The sequence below is a fragment of the Colius striatus genome, chromosome 29 (assembly GCF_028858725.1).
Source record: "Colius striatus isolate bColStr4 chromosome 29, bColStr4.1.hap1, whole genome shotgun sequence".
Classification (NCBI taxonomy): domain Eukaryota; kingdom Metazoa; phylum Chordata; class Aves; order Coliiformes; family Coliidae; genus Colius; species Colius striatus.
In genome coordinates, this window is record NC_084787.1 from 1,061,637 (window position 1) to 1,076,620 (window position 14,984).

Below are 14,984 nucleotides of genomic sequence, written 5' to 3' on the forward strand. Positions count from 1 at the left end.
GCTCTGTGCTGAGACCAGCCAACACTCATCACTGCAGTGTGTGGGTAAGGAGCAGCACTGCATGGGCTCACCCCCAGACAGCAGCTCCAGGCCAGCTCTGGGTGTCCCAGACACCCCAAGTGCCACATCACACACCCCATGTGCCCTTCAGGCAGCTCTGACAGCACTTTGGACCCGGACTCAGAGTCACAGCTCCCTGAGGAGGAAGCAAAGGAACAAGGTTTTCCTCTTCAAACCCACTGAAAAACACCGTCCTGAGGTCCCCCAGGGGCAGGCAGAAGGTGAAGCCATCCCTGCACCCAGCAGCACACGGCTGCCAGACGTTGCCCCCCAGCAGATGTGGGTTCCCCAGCACTGGTGAGGGATCAACTGGGAGGCTGGAGGGTGCTGGTGCCGGCCACCAGCACTAGATGGGGACACTGAGGACCAGGAACAGGCTGCAGGGTCAGGACAGGGACCTCTCTGAGTCAGCATCAAGGGGAGGAGCAGGGAAGGGGGGGCCCAGACGTCCCATCCCCTCAGTCCTGTAGTGGCAGCAAATGGCTTCAGGGGGCAAAGAGACCCGTGGCAGCGGGTGAGGTGGGTGCTGCCGCTCCTGTGAGTGGGGCTGATGGCTCAGGTCACCCCCCCAGGGCACCCCCAGGCTCCCCAGCCCGGGTCCTCCTCCCTCTCCCTCCTTCCCTCACTCACACACCAACTAAACCAGAAACCACTTGGCAAATCAGATCCTCTTCCCTTTCAACACTTTGTCCCCACATCCAGGAGGATCCAGCCCTTGCCAGACCCCTCCCCGTTGTCATTTTGCACCCCAAATCCCACCTCAGTCCCCCTGTCTCCCCTCTCTTACCCATCAGCTGCTGCTCCTCACTGGGCTGGGGGTGCCCTTGGTGCAGAGCAGCCGCTCTCTCACTTCTTAGGATCCAAGAGGGTTCCCTTTGGGGTCCAAACAGCCCCTTCCTGGTTTCCAGGAGTCCTTCCCGTGAGCATTTATGGATAATCCATCCCAGGCTGGAGCATCAGGCAGGAGCTAAACACCCCCAAAGCACCCCAGGGCAAGGAGCTGGACTCCGTGCCTCAGTTTCCCCATGACCTTCCTCTTTGGCACGGTGCAGCCGCCCTTCCCCAACCCCTCCCGGGACTCAGGGCTGGGATTGCAGCAGCCTCCCCGTGTGTGGGGAGCTGGGGAGGGTGAGGAGAGCTGGGGAGGGTGAGGAGAGCTGGGGAGGGTGAGCAGAGCACCCAGGAGCTGCAAGAAGGGCAGGGCCAGCGGAGGTGACTCAGGCTCCCAGCAGCCTCACGCTCCTGGGGGCTGAACCCCATCCTGCTCCCCCTCTGCCATGGGGCTGACCCCCAGCCACACCATCCTCCTCCTCACAGCTCCCTGGGGGCTGCCAGACAATGCCATGAGGGATCAGGACACACCTTGGCTAAACCCAGGGCACCCAGAGCCCAGAGGGATTTCGTTGCCTGGGGAAAAGGGAGCAGGGAAGGAAGCAGCAAAGCACAAGAAGCACCTGGGAGTGATCAAACACCCCAATCCCCTGGGCCAGAAACACCTGGAAGGCTTCAGGGAGCTCCCCCCAGCCTCTGTGGCAGGAATCCTGTCACCTCTGGCACACCAAGCAGAAAAGAAAGGGGAAGATATCAATGCCCTCTCACCACTCCCCCATCCTGGAGCCAACCTGGCAGCCACCTCTGCGCTCCATGTTCCCCAGGCTGAAGATTTCACTGGCAGAAAGGAGCTGGCTTTAAATAAACAGGTGGCACCGAGGGACCTTTGTGCAGCTTTCACAGGAGCAGTGCCAGGAGGTGACACCTACCCCTGAGCACTGGGCTCACTGCAGGGACAGGAACCACAGCAACCAGCTCCAAAGGGAGTTTGCTTTTCCTCCTGCAGCCCTCAAGAGTTTTAGTCAGACCCTATCCCAGGCTGGGGCTCAGGAAACAAACCCTCCCAGCCCAGCTCAGGCACCTCTGGGGGCTGTGTGGGAGCTTGGCAGCTGTTTCAGCTCCTGTTTGTCAAGGTTGTGCAGGGAAGGAGCAGCTGAGACACCACAGTGCTGGAAATGCCTCCAACATTCAGAGAATCACACAATCAGTTGGGTTGGAAAAGCCTCTGAAGCTCCTGGAGACCAGCTGTGAACCTCACCCTGCCAAGCCCATGGTCCTCAGCACCTCAGGGAGCAGCAGCAGTGAGCTGGGGAGCAGGAGCTGTGAGCTGGGGAGCAGGAGCTGTGAGGAGCAGGAGCAGTGAGCTGGGGAGCAGGAGCTGTGAGGAGCAGCAGCAGTGAGCTGGGGAGCAGGAGCAGTGAGCTGGGGAGCAGGAGCAATGAGCTGGGGAGCAGGAGCAGTGGTCTCACCTCTCAGCCTGATGAGGAACCCTCTGAATTGGTCACCACAAACCTCAGCACCCTTCAGAGCTTCCTCAGCACCCTTCAGAGCTTCCTCAGCACCCAACAGCCGCCGTGTCCCCAACCCTCACCCGAGCAAAGGCTTCAGGCAGGGGCAGGGAAGCTTTGGGCTGGGGTGGGGGAGGAATCCCATCTTGGGAACATTGTTGTGGTGACAAAGCCCCCAGTGTCTGCCTGGGCATGGGCTGGGATTTCTGTCCACCAACACAACATTCTCGGCTGGCACCACGGGGCCAGTTCCAGCATGGTCAGAGGGGGCTGGATGGTGCCTGGCTGGATGGTGCCCTAATCTGGGGTCCCAGCACCCTCAGTAGTGTAGGAAATGCCCAGATCTCCCTGTCTGGGGGTGCACTCAGCACCCCACAACTCAGACCTTGCACCATGCACCCCTAAACCCTGCACCCAACAGCTCACACTCTGCACCCCTAAACCCTGCACCGAGCACCCCACAGCTCACCCCTTGCATCCTGCACCCCACAGCTCACCCCTTGCATCCTGCACCCCTGCACCCCAGAGCTCACCCCTTGCATCCTGCACCCCTGCACCCCAGAGTTCACCCCTTGCATCCTGCACCCCACAGCTCACCCCTTGCATCCTGCACCCCTGCACCCCAGAGCTCACTCCTTGCATCCTGCACCCCACAGCTCACCCCTTGCATCCCGCGTCCAGCCCCCCACAGCTCAGCCCTCGCCCCCCGCGACTCCCGCAGCCGCCGGAAAGGAGCCGCAAAGGCCGCTGGGAGTTGCAGTTCTCCGCGGGCCCGCGCCGTGACGTGCGGGGGGCGGGCGGACTCCATTTCCCAGCAGCCTCAGCGGCGGAGCGGAGCCCCGGCGGCGCCAGGGTGAGGGTCGGGCAGGGGCTGTTCCCCTGTTTTGGGGGGGAGGGGGGAGGTTGGGGTGCATTCCTGCGTTGCATATTGCGGGGGGAGCCTTCTCTTCCCCCACCCCGTACCCCTAAAAGCCGGAGCCCCCCGCCGGGCTTTGCTGCGGCTCCGACCTCGTGGCCTGTAACAGCCCCCCCCAGCGGGGTCTGGTCCTACAGAGCCCCCCCACACCCATCCCCCACCCCCTTTGCAGCCTCAGCTCCTGCAGACCCCTCCCCAAAGCAACCTCACACCCCCCCCAACGGAGACCGCTCCTGCACCCCCCCCTTTGCAGCCTCATTTCCCGCAGACCCCTCCCCAAATCACTCCACCCCCCCCCTCCATCCTCAAACCTCCCTAAAAGGGACCCGATCCTGCACCCCCTCCCCCCTCTTTTACACCTCCCGAGCCCCCATAACCCCCTCCCCTCTCTCCGCAGCCCCCTCCCATGCGCGGTCCCCTCCTGGCAGCCGCCTCCCGGGGGCTGCTGGCCATGGGCGACTCGGCTCCTTTGGCTCGTACGATCCGTTCCAAGCTGACCCAGGCTCTGGAGCCCACCCACCTGCAGGTGCTGGACGAGAGCTCCCGCCACGGGGTCCCTCCGGGCACCGAGAGCCATTTCTCCGTGGTGGTCGTGAGCGGCCGCTTCGTGGGGCTGTCGCCGCTGCAGCGCCACCGCCTGGTGCACGACGCCCTGGGCGCCGAGCTCGCGGGACCCCTGCACGCGCTCGCCATCGTCGCCAGGACCCCCGAGCAATGGCAACGGGACCCCCACGTCCCTCCCCGACCCCCTTGTTTGGGGGGTTCCAAACGAGAGCAACGTGAAGAGGGCGGCGTCGACCCTGAGACCGCCCCCCCCGCGGGTTTAGACGGAGGGAGGGGTTAAAAACGGGGGGACGCCCCCCCCCCCCCCGGCAGCGTTTTGGGGGGGTTGGAGGGGGGTGTGGCCCCCTCCTCAATTCATTGGAAGCAGATTCGGTGCCTCGGGTGCAGCCCCCCCACCCCAAAAATAAACGCTTGGGAGTGGGAAGTGGCAGCTGCTGTGGGGTGATTTGGGGGATTTGGGGTGATTTGGGGCATTTGGGGTGGGTTGGGGGCGTTTGGGGTTGGTTTGGGGTGGGTTTGGGGCATTTCAAGTGAGTTGGGGCATCTCAGATGGGTTTGGGGCATTTTGGGGTGGGTTGGAGGCATTTGGGGTGGGTTGATACATCTCAAATGGGTTTGGGGTGAGTTGGGGGTGAATTGGGGGCATTTGGGGTGGGTTTGGAGTGGGTTTGGGGCATTTCAAGTGGGTTTGGGGCATTTGGGGTGGGTTTGGGGCATTTCAAGTGAGTTGGGGCACCTCAGATGGGTTTGGGGCATTTTGGGGTGAGTTGGGGGCATTTGGGGTGGGTTTGGGGCATTTCAAGTGGGTTTGGGGCATTTTGGGGTGGGTTGATGCATCTCAAATGGGTTTGGAGTGAGTTGGGTGCATTTGGGGGTGATTTGGGGCATTTGAGTTGGGGCTGGGGCATTTTGGGGTGGGTTTGGGTGATTTCCAGGTGTGTTTGGGGCATTTTGGGGTGGGTTTGGGTGATTTCCAGGTGTGTTTGGGGCATTTTGGGGTGGGTTTGGGTGATTTCCAGGTGTGTTTGGGGCATTTTGGGGTGGGTTTGGGTGATTTCCAGGTGTGTTTGGGGCATTTTGGGGTGGGCTGGGAGCATTTGGGGCATTTGGGGGATGACTTTGGGGACATTTCCAGTGGCTTCAGGACTCTTTGAAGCAGCTTCAAGCCATTTCAAGTGGCTTTGTGCCAGTTTCGGGTGGTTTCAGGTCATTTTCGGGCTGACCCGACCCTTCCAGCGCCGTTTTTTTCCCCTTTCCCGTCGCTTTTCGCTTCGTTTTGTTTGTTTTTCCTCTTTAATTTAATTTACAAACATCTAAAAACTACAGCACAGCACAACTGCGAACGGACAGAACTACGGGGGGGGCTGAGGGACGACCCCCCCTCCCCCCAGGAGCAGCTACACCGAAGGATGAGGATGGGGAGGATGAGGAGGAGGGGATGAAGCACACGCCGCTCATCGCTTTAGGGGGTGGGGGGGGGAGGAGCCGTCGGGGGGGGTCTCTGAAGTGCTTTTTGCATAGACCGACACTCCCCGTCGCTGTTGGGGGCCGATCCGGGCTGGGGGGTGGGCACAGCCCCGGGGACACCCCCCCGTACCCCCCTTGTTGAGGGGGGAGGTCCCGGGGTTGGATCCCGACACCGCTTTGTGCTTTAGGAACCGCTGGTGGTTTTTGTGCTCTGGAGTTGAAGGGGAGGGGAGAGAAAACAAGGGGGGAGGGGGAGGGAAACGGGGTGCAGGGAGAGTCCCACACCCCCCCAACCCCAAAACACCCCTAAAAACCGAGTTAAACGTCAATAACTAAAGAAGTGGCAGTTTGGGAGAGACCCCCCCCCCCCCCTCCACTGCACCCCAAAACGCGGCTGTGCCCCCCCAGGGTAAAGGGGGAGGGGTCTGGGGAAGCCAAAGCCCCTCCCCCAATTGACCCCTTCACCTGCCTCCCACCCCCCGAAGCTTCCCCAGGGGGAAACTGAGGCACGGACCCCTCGCCCCCATCGCAAGCCTTCATCCTGCTCCTCCCGGCAGGGATGCTGGGGGGCGAGGGGCGGGGTTCAGAGCCTCTGTGTGTGTGTGTGTGTGTCCCAAAAAAGGCTGAAGCACCCTCCCACCCCCCCAGGAACGAGCAGCTTATTCACAGAGGGGATGACACCGAGAAAAGAAACGGCAGGGTGGGGGTTTGGGGGGGCAAAGGGGGAGTTTGGGAGGGGTCACGGGGGTTTTTGGGGGGTGAGAAGGGGTTTGGGGGGGTAAAGGGGGTTGTTTTGGGGGTGGGGGGGAGTCAAGTGCAAATGAAAAAGTTCCCAAATGCTCCAAGAAGACGTTTCACAGTGTCTAAACGAGACTAAACCCCCCTCCCGGGCTGGGGGGGGCAAGGAGGGGAGCTGGGATGTTTGGGGAGTGGCAGAAGGATTTGGGGGTGGGGAGGGGGTAGAGTTTATCTTTTCCTCTCCCCTTCGGCTCCTCCCCACCCCTCCCCCAAACCCCTCCCAGCCTCACTGCAGGACTTGCCCCCGAGTCTCGGGCAGTTTCAAGGCGAGGGAGCTGCCCAGGGCGAGGGCAGCAGAGGCCAGGAGGATGGGCACAGCCTTGGTGATGCCCACGAAGGAGGTGAAGATGCTGATGCCCAACACGGCTGCCAGCTTGCACAGGGCGTTGAGGAACCCAAAAGCTGTCGTCCTGCACCCCAAAACCCCCCCAAAAACATGAGGAGAGAGGGTGAGATGGGTGACTGGAGGGAGAGCCTGACACAGCAGCCTGGATTTGGTACCCAAGCAGCCCAAACCAGCACCCAGCCTGTCACATTTGGCACCCAACAGCCCAGATTTGGCACCCAACAGCCTGGATGTGGCACCCAGCAGCCCAAACCAGCACCCAGCATGTCACATCTGGCACCCAACAACCCGGATTTGGCACCCAAGAGCCCAGATTTGGCACCCAACAGCCTGGATTTGGCACCCAAGAGCCCAAACCAGCACCCAGCCTGTCACATCTGGCACCCAAGAGCCCAAACCAGCACCCAGCAGCCCAAACCAGCCCCCAGCATGTCACATCTGGCACCCAACAGCCCATATCTGGCACCCAGCACCCCAAATCAGCACCCACCACATCAGATCTGGCACTCAGCATCCCAGACCTAGCACCCAGCAGCCCAAACCAGCACCCAGAGCATCAGACCTGGCAGCCAGCCCACCCCATCTGGCTCTACACATCTGGCACCCAACAGTCCACATCTGGCACTCACCATCTCACATCTGGCGCTGCCTATGTGCCCCCCAGCACCCAAAACCTCACACCTGGCACCCAAAACCTTGCACCCAGCACCCAAAACCTCACCCCCAGGACCCACATCTGCCCCCCAGCACCCAAAACCTTGCACTCAGCACCCAAAACCTCACCCCCAGGACCCCCATCTACCCCCCAGCACCCAAAACCTCACCTCCAGGACCCACATCTGCCCCCCAGCACCCAAAACCTTGCACCCAGCACCCAAAACCTCACCCCCAGGACCCACATCTGCCCCCCAGCACCCAAAACCTCACCTCCAGGACCCACATCTGCCCCCCAGCACCCAAAACCTTGCACCCAGCACCTGAAACCTCATCCCCAGGACCTCCATCTGCCCCCCAGCACCCAAACCCCCACGCCTGACACCCAAAACCTCCCAGTTGCCACCCCAAAACCTCCCTGCTCGTGCCCCCAGCCCCCTCCAGCCCCCAGGGCCCCCTCACCTCTTGTCAGAGGGGTAGAGCTCCACGGTGAGCACGTCGAGCGCGTTCCAGGAGGCGATGGACACGCCGCCGAAGAGGCAGAGCAGCGCGATCATGGCAGATTCGCTGTTCCCAAAGGAGAGGAAGAAGCAGCTGACGCAGGACATGACGCTGGATCCGGCTGAGGGGACACGGGGACACGTCAGGGACCAGGCAGGGGACGCCTCAGGGCCCAGAGCGTCGGGGTTTGGGGGAGAAGGGAGGTTTCTAGTCCAACACCCTGCCGTGGGCATCTTCTGCTAGCCAAGGGTCAAAAGCTCGTCCTCGGCATCTCAGGAGGGTTTGGGTGGGAAGAAACCTTCAAAGACCATCGAGTCCAACATCCAACCATGGGCAGAGACATCACCCACTAGACCAGGTTGCCCCAAGCACCATATCTGGTGTCTCAGAGAGGTTTGGGAGGGAAGGGACCCTCAAAGATCATCCAGTCCAACCTCCAGCCGTGAGCAGCAGCAGCTTCTGCCGGCCCAGCTTGCCCAGATCCCTGTCCCTGGCATCTCAGATGGCTTTGAGTTGGAAGGAACCTTCAAAACCACCCAAGTCCAACATCCAACCATGGGCAAAGACACCTTCCACTAGCCCAGGTTGCCCAAAATCCCATCCCTGGCATCTGAGTAGGGTTTGGGTTGGAAGAGAGCTCTGGGGATCATCAAGTCCAACCTCCATGAGCAGGGACATTCTACCACCAGCCCAAGGTTGCTCCAAACCCCATCCAACCTCCCATTGAACACTCCCAGTGCCAGGAGCACCCACCAGCTCTGTGACCAACCCCCTCCAAGGGTCTCACCACCTCCAACCTCCCACCCCTATCCTCCAGGCTCCTTCCTTGGCACCCACCCAACATGCGGAGGCGGCCGATCTTGTCCATGAGGAGAGCAGAGACGATGTTGCCGGGCAGCACGGCCAAGGTGCCCAGGAAGCTGACAAAGTAGATCATGTAGGCGTTGTTGTCATCGCTGAAGTCCAGCTGACAGCCCTCCTTGTTGTGCAGGAAGGTGCTGTTCACCACCCGGCTGTTGATGAACTTGTACTCAAAGAGATCTGGGTGGGGATGGAGAACAAAAGGGGTTGGTGGAGCCACTGACACTTTGGGTACCATCGTTGGCCTCTCCCACACACACCCCTGGGTCACCTCCTCACCTCCTCCCTACCTGTGTTGTAGAAGACAGTGGAGATGAAGGTGCAGTTCTTGAAGAAGGTGTTGCTGGAGGTGATGTCCTCGAAGTAACACTCCTCAAAGAGAGAGTCCTCGAAGGTCACCGACTTCATCTTCAGGCCAATGAACCTGGGGGTTGGACAGGGAGAGGGTTGGGTGGGGAGAGGGTTGGATGGAGAGAGGGTTGATTGGAGAGTGAGTTGGATGGGGTGGGGGTTGGATGGGGAGTGAGTTGGATGGGAGGAGAGTTGGATGGAGAGAGGGTTGATTGGAGAGAGGGTTGAATGGGAAGGGGGTTGGATGGAGAGAGGGTTGGATGGGGAGATGGTTGGATGGGGAGATGGATGGGAGGAGGGTTGGATGGGGAGAGGGTTGGATGGGGAGGGGGTTGGATGGGGAGGGGGTTGGATGGGAGGAGGGTTGGATGGAGAGAGGGTTGGATGGGGAGATGGTTGGATGGGGAGATGGATGGGAGGAGGGTTGGATGGGGAGTGAGTTGGATGGGAGGAGAGTTGGATGGAGAGAGGGTTGATTGGAGAGAGGGTTGGATGGGGAGAAGGTTGGATGGGGAGGGGGTTGGATAAGGAGAGGGTTGGATGGGGAGAGGGTTGGATGGGGAGATGGATGGGAGGAGGGTTGGATGGGGAGAAGGTTGGATGGAGAGAAGGCTGGATGAGGGAAGGACTGTGTGGGGAGGTCAGAGGGGGCCAGGGCTGCCCGGGGCCCTCACTTGTCGTTGAAGTACTCGCCGCCGCGGTGGATCTGGTTCTCCAGGGTGAAGTTGAAGGTGAAGTGTCGGACGCGCTCGCGGGCGAACACCTTGGTGCGGGCGCTGTACTCGATGCTCTGCAGGTGCTTGATCATGTCGGGGAACCACACGGTCAGCCCGTAGTAACTGTGGGGACAGGGGCTCAGCACAGGGCTCCCAGTCCCAGCCCAGTGCTCCCAGTCCCAGCCCAGTCCCAGCCCAGTGCTGTACACCCCATCCCAGCCCCGTCCCAGTGCTCCGAGTCCCAGCCCACCGCTCCTAATTCTGTCCCTGTCCCATCCCAGTGCTGCACACCGCATCCCAACCCTGCCCCAGTGCTCCCAGTCCCATCCCAGTGCTCCCAGTCCCGTCCCAGTGCTCCCAATCCCGTCCCAGTGCTCCCAGTCTCAGCCCAGTGCTCCCAGCCCCATCTCAGTGCTCCTGGTCCCATCCCAGCTCCATCTCAGTCCTGTCCCAGTACTCCCACTCCCATCCCAGTACTCCCAGCCCCAGCCCAGTCCTGTCCCAGTGCTTCCAGCCCCATCCCAGTGCTCCCAGTCCCATCCCAGCTCCATCCCAGTCCCGTCCCAGTGCTCCCAGTCCCATGGCACCTGAAGGACATGGTGAACCACACAGCCATCATCATCAGCGTCACGCGGCGGAACTCGGGGGCGAAGCACTGCTGGAAATTGCTCCAGACCTACAGGGGGTGTGGGGGGACAGAGGTGACAGGGGTGGGGGGACAGAGGTGACAGGGTGGGGGGACTGGGGGGTGGCCCCAGGCCCTGGGCTCACCTGCTGCGACAGGTTGAGGACACGCACGAGCCAGCGCCGGTACCACGTGCCCGTGTCCGACTGGATCTCGATCAGCTCGTCCTCCCTCTTGATGGTCTTGATGTGGGTGACCTGTGCATGGGGACAGGGGACAGGGGGACAATTTGGGGACACCAGGAAGCCTCAGCATGGGTTTCCCTCCTCTGGAGCTTTTCCCTGAGGTGGGGTTTGTGGCCAGAGGTGGGATTTGCAGCCCTTTGCTCCTCCAGGAGCCCGGCCCTGGGGTGGGGGTGCCTCGGGGTGGGGGGTCCTTACCGAGAAGACCCTCTCAGGGTGGCCCTTGGCCCTCATGTTGGTGTCATGGACCTGCTTCAGCACCATCCAGGCTTCATCGTGCTTCCCATTCTGCAAGGCACAGCCCAGGCTCACCCTGGGACACATCCTGTCCCTGTCTCACCACCCCCTGGGGTCCCTGTCCCCGTCCCACCCCCCACCCAGGGTCCTTGTCTGAGTCCTTCCCTCTCCATCCCCCACTCAGGGTCCCCGTCCCCCTCCCACCAGGCACTTGCAGGTCCCTGTGTGGGTCTCCACATCTCCAGCACCCTCTTGGTGTCTCTGCTGGGGTCTCACCGCCCACCCAGGGGTCCCTGCTTGGGTCTCTCACCTCTGTCACCTGCTCAGGGTCCCTGTGTGGGTCCCACCACCCACTTAGGAGTCTCTACATGGGTCTCCATCAATGTCCCACTGCTCACTTGGAGGTCCACACATGGGTCCCAACACCCACTTTGGGGTCCCTGCCCCGTTCTCTCCATCACCCACTCGGGGATCCCACCTGTAGCCCCCCCCCTCAGCTCCACCACCAGCTCCAGGTGGTGCCCAGCACCCCACCGTCCCACCAGCCACTCAGGGTCCCTGCCTGCACCCCCCAGGCAGGACACAACCCTCCCCAGGTGCCCCCACCTCGAGGAAGAAGCGGGGGCTCTCGGGCATGGTGGTGAGAGCCCCGATGGCGAAGACCGAGGGGAAGGCGCAGACCAGGACAAAGACCCTCCAGCTGTGGAACTGGTAGGCTGAGCCCATCTGGAAGCTCCATCCTACGGACAAGGGACGAGATGCGGTGGGTGGCACCAAAACCCCACCCAGCTGGTGGTACCAGGGCCCCCAGAGGCCGCTGGTTTGGGCTCGTACCGTAATGGGGGATGATGGCCCAGGCCATGGCCGAGGCGTAGATGCCCCCGATCATCCAGAACATGCAGAGCCAGCTCAGGTGCTCCCCACGCTTCTCCTGCGCCAGGAACTCCGAGAAGTAGGAGAAGACGATGGGGATGGAGCCACCAATGCTGAGGGAGGGATGAGGAAACCACAAAGAATCACCTGGGTCCTTACAGCCCCTGGAGCTGCTGCAGTCCCAGCCCAGCGCTGAGCCCTCAGCACCTCACCCCACGGCTCTGGGGTCCCTGCAGGGCTGGGCACTGCCCCAGCTCCCTGGGCAGCCTGGCACAGGGCTCACACCCCTCTCAGGGCAACAGTTCTGCCTCAGCTCCAACCTCACCCTCCCCTGGGACAACTTCCTCTTGGGCAACCTCATCCCACTGCCCCCAGCCCATGGCTCCAGAGCCCTGTGCAGCCCCTCACCCAGCCCTGTGCCCCTGCACAGCTCGGTGCCATCTGCAAAGCCACCGAGGCTCCTCCAGACCACGACGGGGACGCTGGACAGACCCACCCCCACCCCAGCGCTGGTGGGACCGGCTGCATCTCACCCCATTCCCCAGCGGGGTCCCCTGACCCCCTCCCCAGCAGCTCCCCTCACCCCACTCCCGAGAGGAGGCGGCAGAAGAGGAAGGTGCCGTAGCCCTGGACGAAGGAGGAGAAGAAGGCGAAGACGCTGTTGACGGAGAGCGAGATGAGGAGGCACTGCCTGCGGCCCAGGCGGTCGGCCAGGCCGCCCCACACGAACGCTCCCACCATCATGCCCAGGTACACGATGAGCCCTGCAGGGGGGCACAGGGGGCTGTCAGTGCTGGGGGGCAGCGGGACCCCCACCCCGAGCTGCTCCGTGGAGGGTGCAACACTCAGAGCAGGGGCTGGCTGCTGGGGGGCTGGGGGTGGCCGCACAGGCAGGGGGACAGACCCCCAGGGAGGGATGAGTCCCCCTCTGCGTGTCCCCACAGATCCTTGTGACCCCCCCAGAGCTTCCCATGGCCCTGCCCCACCTCGTGCTGGCCCCTCATGGCCCGTGTCTGCCCACGTCCCCCCATATCTGTCCATCTCGTGTCCCATTTGCTTCCATCTCTCCGTGTCCCCACAAGCCATGTCCCTCTGTGTCCCCACATGTCCCCACATGCCATGTCCTGTCCCTCCATCTCCCCATCTGTCCTGTGTCCCTTCACCTCCCTGTCTCATGTCCCTACATCCCACATCCCTCTGTGTCCCCACAGGCCGTGTCCTGTCCCTCCATCTCCCCACCTCACGTGTCCCCACATCCCATCTCCTTCCATCTCCCCATCTCGTGTGTCTCCATGTGCCATGTCCTGTCCCTCCATCTCCCATTTCATGTCCTCTCCTTCCATCTCCCTGTCTCATGTCCTTCCATCTCCCATCTCCTGTGTCCCCACACCCTGTGTCCTCTCCTTCCATCTCCCATCTCACATGTCCCTACATCCCATCTCCTTCCATCTCCCCATCTTGTGTCCCTCCATCTCCCATCTCATATGTCCCCACGTCCCTGTGTCCTCTCCTTCCATCTCCCATCTCCTGTGTCCCCACACTCCAAGTCCTCTCCTTCCATCTCCCCATCTTGTGTCCCTCCATCTCCCATCTCACGTGTCCCTACATCCCACCTCCTTCCATCTCCCTGTCTCATGTCCTTCCATCTCCCATCTCATATGTCCCCATGTCCCTGTGTCCCCACACCCTGTGTCCTCTCCTTCCATCTCCCTGTCTCATGTCCTTCCATCTCCCATCTCCTGTGCCCCCACACCCTGTGTCCTCTCCTTCCATCTCCCTGTCTCGTGTCCCTCCATCTCCCATCTCACATGTCCCTACATCCCACCTCCTTCCATCTCCCTGTCTCATGTCCTTCCATCTCCCATCCCAGGTGCCCCCACACCCCGTGTCCTCTCCTTCCATCTCCCATCCCATGTGCCCCCACACCCTGTGTCCTCTCCTTCCATCTCCCATCCCAGGTGCCCCCATACCCCGACTCCTCTCCCCCCACCCCTCCCCGTGCCCCCTCCCCCTCCTCACCCAGCATCCCCTTGTTGGAGTCAGACAGACACATGTCCTTCTCTGCGCTGGGCAGCACGAAGCCCACCACGAACACCTCCACTCCGTCAGCCATCAGGGCCAGTCCCAGCACGAAGTAGAGGCTCCACTGGAAGCGGCCGTGGCCGCACTCCTGCAGGATGAGCTCGTACTGCTGCGCCAGCTCCTCGCGCTCCTTCCTGCGCTGCCCCTCGCCGTCGCCCGCGCCCGCCGCGCCCGCGCCCAGCCTCTCGCCGCCCTTCGGCGACTCCTGCCGGGGGATCCCCTGGTATTCCCCCTCGTAGATCTCGTCGTCCTCGTCGTGCCCCTCGGTGGCGTCGCTGGAGGCTCCGTCCTCCTCCGCAGCCGCCTCCCCGCCGCGGTAGAAGCCGTCTTGGGGCGCGTAGTCTTCGTCATCCTCCTCCTCCTCGAAGCGGGCGTAGGAGCGCTTGGTGTACTCGTCCTGCACTCGGTCCACGCCCCTGCTCACCTTCCTGGCCGCGTGCTTCTTCACCTCCTTGGCGATGTCCTTGGCGCCGCGGATGAAGGCGGCGCGGTCGCGGAAGCTCTCGTCCATGGCGCCGCCGGGACGGGGACGGGGCGGCTCTGGTCGTGGCCTCAGGCCCGGGAACCTCGGTGGGACGTGGAGAGAGGGGTGATGGAGCTGCCCATGAGCCCGGGGCTCCTGGGGGGACCCCAGGACCTGAGAACCCAGCGAGGCAGGGAAGGGTTTGGGTGGGAAGGAGCTGGGAGCTGCTGCAGGCCCAATGCTGGCCTCATCCTGCTCAGCACTGACCCCTCAGCACCTCACCCCACGGCTCTGGGGTCCCTGCAGGGCTGGGCACTGCCCCAGCTCCCTGGGCAGCCTGGCACAGGGCTCACACCCCTCTCAGGGAAACAGTTCTGCCTCAGCTCCAGCCTCAACCTCCCCTGGGGCAGCTCCAGCCCGTCTCCTCTTGTCCCTTCACTTGGGAGCAGAGATTTCCTCCCCTCCAGCCACAGGCTCCTGTCAGGGAGTGTCAGAGGGCTCCTGGCTCCCCTCAGCCTCCTCTTCTCCAGGCTCAGCACCCCCATTCCCTCAGCCCCTCCCCAGCCCCCTGTGCTCCAGCCCCTTCCCCAGCCTGGGGTCGGTTCCTCACCCCTCCCAGCCCTCGGGCAGCCTCATCCCAGACACAACCAGAGGCTGGTTCAGGATGGGAGCAGCCCCGTGTCCTCCCCTCACCCCGGGCTTTGCTCCGCTCCGAGCTCCCCCCACCACCACCTGCAGCATTTTCCCCCCACTTGGGATGGGAACAGGGGGATTTGAGCCCCTCCTGTCCCCCCACACCCCCCCAGGCTCTCTGGTGTCCTTTGGGGATGGGGGGCTCTGAGCCCAGAGCTCTGCAGAGCTGCAATGCCCCTCAGCTCAGCCCCCCAGC

At 62.5% G+C, this 14,984-nt stretch overlaps 2 protein-coding genes across 2 annotated transcripts; one reads left to right on the plus strand and one right to left on the minus strand.

The window, feature by feature from the left end:
- The first annotated feature begins 3,201 nt into the window (after positions 1 to 3,201).
- BOLA1 (bolA family member 1) lies at positions 3,202 to 4,297 on the plus strand. The gene is made up of 2 exons (XM_062016157.1): positions 3,202 to 3,252; positions 3,713 to 4,297. Exon 2 carries the CDS (start codon positions 3,722 to 3,724, stop codon positions 4,157 to 4,159), a length of 438 nt encoding a protein of 145 aa, XP_061872141.1. The 5' UTR covers positions 3,202 to 3,252; positions 3,713 to 3,721; the 3' UTR covers positions 4,160 to 4,297.
- Positions 4,298 to 6,370: 2,073 nt separating this feature from the next.
- On the minus strand, positions 6,371 to 14,143 carry SV2A (synaptic vesicle glycoprotein 2A). Its single transcript, XM_062016141.1, has 12 exons — positions 13,570 to 14,143; positions 12,134 to 12,314; positions 11,512 to 11,663; positions 11,284 to 11,417; positions 10,639 to 10,728; positions 10,345 to 10,455; positions 10,161 to 10,249; positions 9,532 to 9,696; positions 8,797 to 8,930; positions 8,483 to 8,686; positions 7,607 to 7,766; positions 6,371 to 6,554 (listed from the first exon to the last, which is right to left on the minus strand). Exons 1-12 carry the CDS (start codon positions 14,141 to 14,143, stop codon positions 6,371 to 6,373), a joined length of 2,178 nt encoding a protein of 725 aa, XP_061872125.1.
- Between the last annotated feature and the right edge of the window lie 841 nt (positions 14,144 to 14,984).